This window comes from Daucus carota, chromosome 2, assembly GCF_001625215.2.
Source record: "Daucus carota subsp. sativus chromosome 2, DH1 v3.0, whole genome shotgun sequence".
NCBI classification, from domain to species: Eukaryota; Viridiplantae; Streptophyta; class Magnoliopsida; order Apiales; family Apiaceae; genus Daucus; species Daucus carota.
This window is the reverse complement of record NC_030382.2, coordinates 36,120,256-36,134,212: the sequence shown is the minus strand read 5'-3', so window position 1 is coordinate 36,134,212 and position 13,957 is coordinate 36,120,256. Positions and strand designations below refer to the sequence as shown.

Below are 13,957 nucleotides of genomic sequence, written 5' to 3'. Positions count from 1 at the left end.
AACACGATGGAAGATTAAAAAAAAGTTTGTAAGTTTGTAACTTAAAAAAGTTTTTATTTGATCCTATCCATATATATATATATATATATATATATATATATATATATATATATATATATATATATATATATAGGTTTCTAAAGAGCCCAACTCTATATATATGTATAATTATATTTTATTTTATTTCTTTTATCAATTATTCCTGACTTAATTGCATAGTTTGTAGTTTGACTAATTCACAAGATAATAACTACTTAAATTATTTAAATTATGTCTAATTGCTGAACTTTTCATCGAGTTAAAAATCTAGTTGGTCATCAAAGTCTGTTCAAAAATATCCCGTTAATCACTAAACTGAAATTGCCTGGATCACATGTTTTTTTTTAGAACAAGTTGGAATTGTCTGAATAAGTTTTTAATATAAGTAATGAAAAGTTTATAAATGAAGTCCTGAATTTCACCATTTTATTGCCCAGTGGACAGATATATACGTGAATTTTGCCTCTGGCCTTGTTTGTTTCCGCGGATTTATGATTACACAGGAACCCACGCTTACGTGGAACTGGGTTACAGTGTGTGTCTACCGTGAAACTCAAAAATACAGTGTTTGGTTGATACTTTATACAGGTCATGTAACTATAAAATTTTGACAATTTAGATAATATCAGATTAACACCTTATAAATATATAAATAAAATAAAAATGATTTGAGTGTATTATAAACATAAAATAATATGAATGTTCGCGTAATATAATAAATGAGATTTATAAAATATAAAAAGATTATTTGAATGAGATGATATATTAATATAATATTAGTAATATCTAAATAAAAATAAATAAAAATAAATAAAATATATAATAAAATTTATGTTTCAAAATTTGAGATGAAAAATAAATAAAAAATTTATAAGATGGATAAATTATTAATGTAAAACACACATATATAATAAAATATAGTAAATATTATTAAGGAAAAAAATATTATTTGTAATAATTGATATATGTAATATGAGTAGATCCTAAATAGAAAATATTATATTATTAAATAATTAATTTTGATATAATATATTTTTTATAATTTAAATTTTGTAATTTGACCATGATATATCTAAATATGTAAAATTATAATATTTTAATAAAAAGTAAACAACTGTGTAACCCAAAGTAACCACGTTTCAACTATGTAACTAGGTTACACCGTTTCACAGGAAGTTGAGATTCCATGGAAGTCTAGGTTACATTGTTTAATTTTAATATCATATAACCAAACACCGTAACTAAGACAAGTTCCATGGAACTCTGGGTTACTACGTTGGGTTACAGGCTACCAAACGAGGCCAGAATACAGATACAGTTGCACACCTGACACGTGTGATGGCTTAGCGAAGGGTGCATCATAGACTCATAGTCCATAGTAGGGTGTATTTTGTTGAAAACTAAAGACACCTGTACGCTTTCGGTAAGTTGACCTAGTTTGGGGCCTCGAGCTTCTTAATTCTACGTACATTTAAGTTATCTTCAGACAGAAAAGCAACAACCTCCACATGTTAGTATATGGTACGCCACCACCGACAGACGCAGAATCCCATGTCTACATTTATTGCTCTCTGAGCTCAAATAATTTTAATTTTTCGCCGAAAGGATGGATTAATTCAGGTTGCATCTATTTGGATGAGAGAAGAATGTAAAATTAATAAAAACGACATTAAAAATATTTAAAATATTATGATAAATAAAATAAGAAATTATTGATTAAATATCAGTAGTTTACCGTTAAAAATCTATTATTTTCTCTATATTTTACTAATTAATTATTGATGTTTATTTAATATGAGCAAATTTCGTAAAATCATGCGAAAAATCGATGATAAGACTAACCACAGTTACTGACAGATGAGATGGCGAATCAAATTAGTCCACGGGACATAGAATAGTAACTAGAGTATTATTTTACCAAAATAATCATAAAACAATGACATATTCTCTAAAAAATTTCTAATCATCTTTTTAAATTCTTTAATTGAATAAGGGTGCATCCTTAATTCTGTTGCAGTACTATTAATTTATAGAATAACATCAGTATTGTAAAAAGCGAAAATCATACTTGGTAAAGTCAGGAAAAAAGGATTTATCGGAGATAAATCGAACTGATCGGGGATTAATCAGATTGATTGGTGATTAATCGAAGATTTAATCGGTTCGACAAGAAATGAAACAGAGATTAGTTGGTGAATAATCATGATTAATCATCGAATTTTACAACAAAGAATAAAATTAATGAGATTAGATTCAGAAATTTCTTTAAATCATCTAGAGGTAAAATTCATATTTCTTCAAATCATTCGGATATGAACTAAAAACTTATCACAAGGACATAAATTTTTCATTCAGATAAAAATCTAATATTTTCGATGATAATCAACATTTTACTAATTGGGTTGTGAGGTTGGAGGAGCATCTTCTGAAATAATAATGACAAAATTCAAAATTTGAATTCGAACTTCTCCCCCGTTGGTTTCTCGACTTTGTATCTTGTTTGTCAAAAAACTATGCAAGGCAAATTCAAATTAACCCAAATCATAAAAATAATAATCAGTCAATACACATCTAACACAAATCATAAATCCTAATCAACAATATCACTATGTTTGCAAGGTAATTATCATATAAAATCATTATAAAAAGAAGTTAATCAAACTCATAAACTTTATTTGACTTCACACATGCCCTCCCTTAATCCTTAATCAGAATATAAATCAAATGAGAAGAAGAATCGAAGATGAACTCCTTTAATCAGAATATAAAATGAAGTTAATCAAACTCATAAATTCTATTTAAATTCAACCATGCCCTCTCTTAATCATTGATCAGAATATAACCAAATGAGGAGAAGAATTGAAGATGAACTTACCGTCAAAAAAAAAAATGTGCGAGATGGACGGGGAATTATGGAATCAGATCAGAGCTTGTGGCAGGACAGTACAACAAGAAATTTTGCAGAGAGATTTATGGGTATGAGGTTTGGCTGGATTAACTTAAAACGTGGAGTTCGGAAATTCTATGCTTAAAATGACTAAGAGGGGTGTATTCGATTGGGATTTTAATGGATTGTTTTTAGTCTATGGATTTTAATGGATTGTGTCTGATTTTGATTTTGTGCGGATTCTTGATAAAATGTCGCAGAGTTGATAGGATTTAAGTACAATGCTTCAAAATCTCATTGATTTTGATGGGATTTCAAAAAACTTAAAATACACTTAAGAATGCCACAAAATCCATCATTTTATGAAATGCAAAAAAATCCATCTGCATTTGAATACCATCAGTCCATCAGATTTTAATGGATTTTAAACAATCCCAATTGAATACCATCGGATTTTAAAGCATAATTTAAAATCCCAATTGAATACCACCAGATTTTGTAGCATAGTTTGAAATCCCAATTGAATACCTCAAGATTTTAATGGATTTCAAACAATCCCAATCGAATACCCTCGGATTTCATGAATACAAAAAAATGCTTTAAAATCCCAATCCAATACACCCCTCTAATATTGGGGTGAACCGGTGAAATTCGAAAAGTCTGCTCAAGATTTAATTAAAATCGAACTTTGATATTCCAGATTCAGATTTATATGACGACTTGAGTAGGCATCAGAAGCAAAATAAGTCTGCAGTTGTATGCTTCCTCGAACAATAAAGAAAGTTTATATGTAACTAACAAGAGTATACGCAAGGATCTGATTAGGGGTGGCAATATCAGACACGACCCGAAACCCGACACGAACCCGACCCAACCCGAAACCCGATTTACTGAGACAGAAACCCGAAAGTGACCCGAAAATCACCCGACAGACCCGAAATGGACCCGAAATGACCCGAAACTAGAATTTCATTTGTAATAACTTCAATTTTTGGTTTTATTCAATTTTAAGTGATTTTAGGTTGACCCGAAATCGACCCGATTGCTGACACGAACACGACCCGTTACCCGAAATTGCCACCCCTAGATCTGATAGCCAGCTCTTTTTCAGCCACCAGTACAAAAACAGTTTTATGCATTGCCCTCTTTGCTTCAAGTCTTGCAATTAAATTGGGGACAATACTATGGGTAAGCCACCTTTTGGCACTGGAAATGGTCCGTACTGTGTTCCCCTGTCTCCGCCGATTACCTTCCACCTGAAGCTTAGTCCAAATACGAGTCATTATATACTTACGAATTCTGATTCATAAAATGTAATTAATCCTGATTTTCTTAAATAATCAGTTTTCATTTTAATCGTGTTTAGTATAATAATGTCTCGACAGAAAGTGATCTGCATAAGCAGAGAGAGAGAAATTGAAGAATTTGATCACCTGTAGGTGGTAGTGAGGTGGTGGAGAAGGATGAGCGTCTCCAGCTTGGCTAGCTCACTCCCTGGGCATGAGTGCACTCCCTTCCCGAACGGCATATAACTGTCTGCTCTTGGTGCCACCTGCAGCCATGAATGCATCAGTGTAATTATAACCATGCAGGGCCTTGAGATAAGTTATAAGTTACTTTCTCCGTCTTTTTTTACATGTCGGTATTGGAAGAAAAAAAAAACGTTTTTAAGTAATTGTTAGTTGAGTTTTTTTGTTTTCTAGTCCACTCCTGATAATTGTGGTGAATTAATTGGATACTTATAGTCGACTGCATTGTTATGTACTCAATATTTTACTTTCATCCCTTCTTTTCTATTCTTGGCATGTTCATCTAATACTATTGATCTGGAGAGACCTGGTCACTGATGCGCAGATTCTAACAGTTTCACGTGAATGGAGTCTAGGATGGTTCTAGATATATGCAGGTATAATAACTGAAGACAGATATGTCAGAAACTAACAACACACCTCAGATTTCATCACAACAATATTTATATATTATTAAACTGTCTATTATAGTAGTATCTGACATATGAAAGAGTCGACATGAAAATTTATGAGCAAGAAGTGACACGCGTACATGTTAATCTGACATGGGGGTATCTCCCTCTTCTGGTTTTTAGAAGAAAGCCGATGAATTGTGAAATATTTGATCCCTCATTCATAGCATTAAAGTTTTGGGAGAGGAACTTCATATATATGAATACAACTTAGGCGTCCAATCCACTCATCCTCATTTCCTAAGAGTCTGGAATTTTAGTTTGTGTTTGGTAGCCACAAAATTTATATTGATACTAATTTTAATTTGTAACTGACCTTATCCGAAAAGATTCAACACCTGATTTGTTAGTGAGGCGGAGTGCTAAAATATGAATTATGATTTTAACACGCACGACTTCCAAATAATGAATATGAATTACCTCAAATCTGGAAGGATCAAACTTGCTGGGATGAGGGAAGAGAGCTGCAGAATGATGGATACTTCTAAAGAGAGGAAGAACTTTCCATCCTTTGGGTATAAAATGCCCTTCAAATTCAACATCTTCCACTGCTTCTCTGAATGTAAAGGACAGGATACTTGCTGTTCTCAATGTTTCTTGAAATACCTACATTGTTACAAGCATTAATTTCTTTCTCAAAATATTCCAGTAACAACATTATATTGAGCAAATACTCTGCTTACTCGGCTAGTCAGTGGCATTAGTCGGGTATCATCCCAAGTAAGATTTCGATTTGCTTCAGAGATTCTGCACCGAACACCATCTTGTTCCCTCTGCATCATTCGTTGCATTAATTAAAATTATATACTTGTGTCTTAGTAACAATATTGTGAAGATTTAGATACTTATGCAATAACAACAAATCAAACTCTCAACTTGTTGATAATATAATTGCCAATAAAAGACTGGTATTGTTTAATTTGAAGCCTCAGCATCTTGATTGTACCAGAGAGAAGTTGGGTATCAATGGACTACAATATAATATCAGAGTAAAACTATATAGCAAGAATCGAATGAAACTTACCGTGACAGCTTCTAAAACATCATTGTTGTCATGCAAGTACTTAAGCACCCATGTCAGAACACTAGCAGTGGTATCATGTGCAGCAAATATCACTCCAATGATATTATCTGCAATTTGCGAGTCCGAGAGTTGATTATCTCTCTCCTTTTCACTTCCCAGCAGCACTTCCAGTAACCCTCCGGTACCTGCTGGTTTCTTGCTATTTCTCTCCTTTTCAATTAATTTCCTCAGCTTTACATTAAGTAGCTTCCTTGCCTGTTAATTGATTACAAAAACACACAAAATTAACAGATATTAACACATGAGTATTTACTAATTAAAATATTTGTTTGCACTGAAAAAGGAACATGAATTAGATAAATATACATTCATTGCTTTGTGAAATGGAGTTCCTGGCACATTAAAAGGCATGGAATTGTAACCCTTCTCCAAGACTCGATACAATTGTTTTATTTCTTCAATTTCCACTTCCATACTGGTGCCAAATGCTGAAATGATAGCCACATCGAAAGCATACTGTATTTATGAACAAATTGAAGATACTCCCTCTGTCCCATTTTAACTGATGTTTGACTTTCTAGCACGTATATTGAGATGTAAAAAAATAATATCTACACTCAATAAAATAATTCAATTCTTATATCAAATAAAAGTTTAGGTTCTAAACTTTTATTTGATATAAATTTTATAAAGAATTATTAAGTTTAGATGTGATTTTTTTAACATCTTAAAATACGTGTAAAAAAGTCAAAAGCAGTTAAAATGGGACGGAGGGAGTATCAGTATTTTTTGAAAAACACCATCTCTGCATATTTGACATATATAATTAAGTATGTACCTTCTTCATCTCGCATAAAGTGTTAATGGTCTTATTCAGAAATGTAGGAAGCATGTCGACGACAAGATTGTCAATACGAGGAATTGAATCTTTGAGAGCAGAAGGTAGAAAAGAAGATTGAACCATTCTCTTGAGGTGTGAATGATAAGGACCCTGATGGAAAAACAGTGCATTTTGTCCAATCATGTTCTCTTTGCTTGGAGGGTATGTTGGCTTAAAGAGATGAGCTAGAGTCACCAGAACCATCTTGGCTGCTTCTGGTCTTGAAAGCATCACACATGGACATCCCAGTATGTGTGTCTTGAATATATCTCCATACCTACAAGTCTACAACAAATTCATGTATATATAACAAGAAATCAGTACCAATAAATAAGTGCAAATACTAAGTTTGAAGCTGGCCTAAGCTGCGGTTTTTGGAAATATATCAGATTAAATTTTTTAGTCCCGACTGAATTTCAAAAATCCGCTAGATATATTTTAGAGCCCATGCAGAAAGTGAAGAAAAATAGACAAAGTCCAGTGTATAACAGAGTATATGTTTGTGTACCTTTGTTGCCTGGTGGAAAAGAAAGAGTTGGGATTTTGGGAGTAGAGCTTGAGGGTTTCGCCAAAATAAGGCCAGCCCATAGAACCAGGTGGAAGAAGCTTACCTTTGGGTAGGCCTCTAGAGAAGAAGCTCCCTTTGAACAAAAAGACGATAACAAGCACAAAGAGAAGCAGAAAATAGATCATTACAAACCAGAGAAGAATTTTTTTATTTTTTTTTTTACTTTTTATTTGTCCGGGCGCAAAGGAAGAACAAGTTAGAGTGATATATGATGACAAGATTCAGGATAGTATGATAGAAATAATCATGAAATAGAAAGATGCAGATTGTCTCAAAAACAGAGAGAAGCTAGATTGATTTCATAATACTGCATAGTCTTTTTTCAGTGCCAAATAACAACATAAATAGCAATACTAAGAAAACTACAAACTACAGCTGTCACTAATACTAACGGAATTCTGAGCTAGCCAATCATAGGATGAGAATAGAAAAGGAATATGCTGTGGTCCTGGAGACATGTGGCAGAACAGCTTTTATTCTTCTTATAGCATAATGGAGCATAGTGAAAATATGGCCTTGATTTAACAGTCCCCCTCAAGCTGCAAGGAGGGAACTGAACTTAACAGCTTGTGAATGTGAGCTTGGTGAAGCTTGACAGGCAGGATCTTGGTAAATATATCAGCTATCTGTTCAGAAGAGGAGACTTTGGAAGTGACAATTTTACCAGCATTGAGCTCATCTCGAACAAAATGACAGTCTATGTCAACATGTTTGGTTTTTTCGTGCAGAATGGGATTGGCTGCAATGGCAATAGCAGCCTGATTATCACAGTTTAAGATAGCTGGTGGAAGTTTAGAAATACCAAGATCTTTCAGCAGTGCGGTGAGCCAAGTAACCTCACAAGTAGTTAGAGCCATGGCTCTATATTCAGCTTCAGCGGAGCTTCTGGCTACAACATTCTGTTTTTTAGCTTTCCAAGAGATTGGTGAGGCACCTAAAAAGATGCAATATCCAGATGTGGATTGTCTAGTGATTGGACAGCTGGCCCAATCGCTGTCACAGTAGGCTGTTAGATGAGCTGCACTGCTAGATGCAAGTAAGATGCCCTGAGATGAAGTGCCAACTAAGTACCTGAGAAGTCTTTTGGCTGTTTGAAAGTGAACAGTAGTTGGAGCCTGCATGAATTGACTTAGCAATTGGACAGAAAAAGCCAAGTCAGGTCGAGTAATGGTGAGGTAGATGAGCTTTCCAATCAGCCTTTGATAAATAACAGGATTAGGAAGAGGATCTCCCTTATCTGGAGTGAGTTTCAGATGAGAATCTAATGGCAGTTGAAGAGGTTTAGCTGTCAACATACCATATTCTGCCAGTAGATCCTTGGTGTATTTCTGCTGTGACAAAAAGAAACCAGCATCTGTCCTATCGACTTCCAAGCCTAAGAAGTATCTGACTGGACCCAAGTCCTTCATATGGAATTTGGTGGAGAGCATCTGTTTTAACAGAGAAATCTGATCTTGATTGTTGCCACAGATAAGCAGATCATCTACATATGCCAAGACTACCACAATATGCTGCTCAGATGTTTTTGTAAAAAGGCTATAATCTGCCTTTGATTGAGTGAAATCCATGTTCAGAAGAGTGCTAGATAGTTTAGAAAACCATTGTCTTGGTGCCTGTTTAAGGCCATACAATGATTTTTTTAGCAGACAGACAATGGTTTGATCAGAATGGGCTTCATCATTGACTGTTATTCTGGAACCGAAGTGTGTGTATCCTGGTGGCAATTTCATATATACAGTTTCATTGAGGTCACCATGCAAGAAGGCATTGGTGACATCCATCTGAATAGCATCCCAGCCTGTCATTGCAGCAACTGCCAGAAGGGTCCGAACTGTGATTAATTTGGCCACAGGGGCGAATGTTTCTCCATAGTCTCGACCATACACCTGATGACAACCAAGAATTACAAGCCTTGCCTTTTTTCTCTCAATGCTGCCATCAGCATTATATTTTGTCTTAAAAACCCACCTGCACCCAATGGCCTTTTTATTGGGTGGCAAAGTGGTGAGAATCCATGTGTTGTTTAATTCGAGAGCAGTAAGTTCTGTATTCATAGCTGTAACCCAACCTTCATCAGTAACAGCTTGCTTGAAGTGGACAGGATCATTGGCTTGATTCAGGTGTGACATGAAACAATGGAACTCTGGTTGTACAGTAGTGATGGCAAGATTAGAAACTGGAGAATAAGAGTTGTTGGTCATTGGAGAAGAACTAACATGATAGGTTTGATACTGGTTCAGCCAGGTGGGCGGTTTAGGAATTCTTTTTGAGTGTCTAACTGGAGGTGAAGGAGTAGAAATACAGGATGCACCAGTTGAAGGAGTAGAAGGAGTAGAGGATGAGGGTGACTGTGTAGGAGATGAAGGTGGAGTGTGAGTAGTCGAACGTAAGGATATGAAGTCATCATCAAAGATGGATTGTGGGTGTATGACAGAAGTGGATACGGGAAGAGGATTCATGTAATTGGAAATAGAATCTGGGTGATAAGGAAATATAGTTTCATGAAATTTTACATCTCTGGAGACAAAAGGCTGATTTGTTGTTAAATCCAGAAGTTTGTAGCCCTTTTTGTTTGAAGGATAGCCTAAGAACAAACATGGAACAACCTTGGCAGTGAACTTGTCTTTAGAGAAAGCCGAATTGTGAGCGAAAGCCAAACAACCAAACACTTTCAGATTGCTATAGTCAACAGACTCTTTGAACAAAACTTGATAAGGAGAAACATTTTTCAGCACTGGTGTAGGAAGCCTGTTGATCAGATGTACTGCAGCTTGAACACAGTCCCCCCAAAAATGTACAGGCAGATGAGCATGAAACTTTAGTGCTCTGGCCATATCCAAAATGTGACAGTGCTTTCTTTCAACTCTGGAATTCTGTTGAGGCTTGTGGGAGCAAGAAGTTTGATGAATAATACCAGTTTCAAGGAAGAACTGAGTAAATTGATGATCACAGAATTCGAGAGCATTATCAGAGCGCATAACTTTGACAGACTTTTGGAACTGATTCTGAGCATAATTGCAGAAAGCCTTGATCACAGAGAAGGCATCAGATTTGTGAACCAGTAAAGAAACCCAGGTGTGTCTGCTATGATCGTCCACCATAGTAAGAAAATATCTGTGATTTCCTTGTGTAGGTAACTTGTATGGACCACAAGTATCTACATGTATAAGATGAAATATGTCTGGAGCATAAGAATCACTCAGTGTGAATGGCAGATCACTGAACTTGGCCATGGGGCATGTAACACAAGTTTGAAGCCCAGTAGTAGATATGGAGAGGTCTGGAATAAGTTTTAAGTTGGCCAAGGGAGTGTGACCAAGTCTGTGATGCCAGGTGCTAGCAGAGGTGTTGGAAGAGACATTAAAACTGGTAGGGGATGGGACAATTTTGGCAGAGTGAGTTGCTATCCAGGATGTAGGATTAGTTGTATGAACTAGATAATAAAGGCCCTTTTTAGCTTCCCCCACAGCCTTCACAGTTTGAGTAACACTATCAAGAATGATGCAATATGTAGGCAGAAATTTGACTTCACATGTATTAGACTTGATGAGTTTTTGGACTGACAAGAGATTGTGTTTAAAAAATGGCACACAGAGAACATCATGTAGAACTAAGCCATTGGAGAGAGTAGTATTACCAGTATGAGTGATGTTGACAGTATCACCCGTGGGCAGATTAATATGGGTAGAGGATGGCATTGGAGTAGGTGATTCCAAGTTGCCAAAATACGGAGTCATATGATCAGAGGCGCCAGAGTCAATAATCCAATCATTGCAGGAAGTGACAGCATTGTTACTGGACATCATGCCAGAGAAAGGAGTATCAGGTGTATCTGTGGTGTCTTGAAGGTTTGATTGTTGCAGAAGTTGGGCCAATTGACTGAGTTGTTGGGGTGAGAAGAGAGGTGTGTCATTAGGTGTGGAAATTTGAGCAGAGTTGGCAGATCTGTTTGGTTGTTGTCGTGGATTGGAGGTCCATCTTGGTTTAGAAAATTGAGAGGTAGGTTGAGTGTGTCTGGGTGAGGCTAGACTAGGGTTGTAATTAGGATGCTTAGGATGCCATCTGGGATACCCAATTACAGACCAACAACGATCAGATGTGTGACCTTTCCCTCCACAAGTAGTACAGTTGAAAATCTTAGGTGATGTCGTTGTGGTGCCTTTGCTATACATAGCTAAGATGTCAGAAGAAGCAGATTTAGAAGATTGTGACAGTTCACGCTGAGCTTCTTCTTGCTGAATAATGGCTGAGGCACTTTCAACACTAGGCAAAGGGTTAAGCAGCAATAGTTGACTACGTTGAGGAGAGTAAACTTCATGTAAACCATTTAAAAATTGAAACAGCTTTGATTCTTCACGTTGAAGTTCAATTTCAGCTAGCAACTTATTCACTTCATCAGTAGAGTTTAAAACAGGAGGCAAGGCATTTAAAGAATCTAACTCTTCCCAAACAGTGCGCATAGCAGTATAGTAATCATTAACAGACAAAGAATCTTGTTTAATGTCATACAAGTCTTTGTTAAGCTTATATTTACGAGATCCGTTTGTTAACGAAAAATGTTGTTCAAGATTGCACCAAATCTTTCTAGAAGTGCTCATGTAAATCACAGATTTGCGTATAGTAGAAGACAGATTAGAGGTAAGCCAAGAAATTACCATATTATCACAGATCTCCCACATCTCAGCCTTGGCTGTATCATCAGTTGGGTAAGGCACAGTGCCTTTAACAAATCCGAGTTTGCGCTTTGCAGACAAGCTAATCTCCATGGATCTTTTCCAGGCACGATAATCAGAACTGCCTTCTAATTTATCAACTTGAATCGAGGTAGCACCATCAGAAGGATGCAAAAACAAAGGATTGGCCATATCCTGGTAAGTAACTCGAGGAGCAGCCATGATAAGGGTTTTTTAAAGAAAGAAGGCTAGATTTGAGGATTTTCTGATATAGAAAAGAAACTGATACTCAGCTATGAAAAAGGTTCAAGAACCGATTGGCTCTGATACCATGATGACAAGATTCAGGATAGTATGATAGAAATAATCATGAAATAGAAAGATGCAGATTGTCTCAAAAACAGAGAGAAGCTAGATTGATTTCATAATACTGCATAGTCTTTTTTCAGTGCCAAATAACAACATAAATAGCAATACTAAGAAAACTACAAACTACAGCTGTCACTAATACTAACGGAATTCTGAGCTAGCCAATCATAGGATGAGAATAGAAAAGGAATATGCTGTGGTCCTGGAGACATGTGGCAGAACAGCTTTTATTCTTCTTATAGCATAATGGAGCATAGTGAAAATATGGCCTTGATTTAACAATATATGAGGTGGTGGGAAATATGAAATTTACGTGAGATGAAAGCTGCTGTAGGTACCTGTGGCTTTATATACACACAGGTAGCGGTGGGCAGACGAGATGTCCGTGACAAGTCGAGACGAGTTTTTGGTGAATCAGAGTTTGGTAGGCGAGCCAAGTCGATTCATATCGACGAATTGATTTGTCTAGGCGATATCGACCCGATACGGGCGTGACGAAGTGATAGAAGTGATACCGAATATGAATTGTTATTTATATCCCCTGAACGCTTTGTCAATTAAAACGAGCCGTGCCGAATTAAACTCATCTCGTAACAGAAATAGTTTTTGATGATTTTTTGAAAAATGAGACGGATCGAACCGAGCTGATTCGTTTATTTGGCCAGTTCTACCCCCATGCAAGCAGTGAGACTGTCAGAGTGAGTGAATCAGTGAAATTAAACAATAAATTCACAGAATAGCTGGAGAATGGACACGTCCAGCATCTACATATGACCACCTAATATTTTATGTCCTCATGACCTCATAATTATATATGAGGACGTGTCTCACTGGTTCGGTATGAAGATTGCAACCTAAAATATAAAGAGTCAGAGATTTTCGGTCATTTTCTAGAGAATTTAATTTTGATTTCAAATAGCAGACGGTGGTGTTGGGTAATTGGGTTGATGCCTTGATGGATACTTTGTAAGATAAACATGAGTTTGAAAGTCTAAAGACCTGATTTGGATAACTGTACATGTACTGTTCTGTATAAAATTTGCAAGATGGGAAGAAAGACACAGATGAATTAGGCCCAGCGGACACGGGCTGGGCTTAAGACTACAAGAAATATTACTTCTTGCAATGGGCTAGAGAAGGAGTGCACAGAAACTGTTACAAACTCACGTTAGTACAATATTATTACTCAAGCTTAAAGACCAGCAGAGTTTTTGCAATTGGGGTTTGGCAGAAATGGGAAGAAACGTTTAAAAATTTATTAAGGATACATTATATGAGTCGATTATATGAGTCGAGAGTAAAGTGGTAAAGTTATATAATAGTTGTACCAAGATCTTCGGTTCGATCATGTCAGTTCTGTGAAATAATGTTTAGAAGTTATACAACAGTTGTAACAGGTCGTGTTCGTGTACAGCAATCGGATCGTTTTCTTCTTAAATTAAAATTACTCAAAATTGAATAAAACTGAAAATTGTAGTTTTTAGGGAAAAAAAATTAATTTCAGGTCCATTTCAGGTTAATTAGGTGATTTTCAGG

The 13,957-nt window shown here is 35.9% G+C and overlaps 1 protein-coding gene across 1 annotated transcript; it reads right to left on the bottom strand.

Annotated features, from left to right (window-relative positions):
- Positions 1-3,344: 3,344 nt before the first annotated feature.
- Positions 3,345-7,986, bottom strand: LOC108207471 (abscisic acid 8'-hydroxylase 2). Its single transcript, XM_017377913.2, has 8 exons — positions 7,320-7,986; positions 6,770-7,088; positions 6,298-6,447; positions 5,932-6,186; positions 5,591-5,680; positions 5,328-5,513; positions 4,360-4,478; positions 3,345-4,182 (listed from the first exon to the last, which is right to left on the bottom strand). The coding sequence occupies exons 1-8, from the start codon at positions 7,502-7,504 to the stop codon at positions 4,092-4,094; spliced, it is 1,395 nt and encodes a 464-aa protein (XP_017233402.1). The 5' UTR covers positions 7,505-7,986; the 3' UTR covers positions 3,345-4,091.
- Between the last annotated feature and the right edge of the window lie 5,971 nt (positions 7,987-13,957).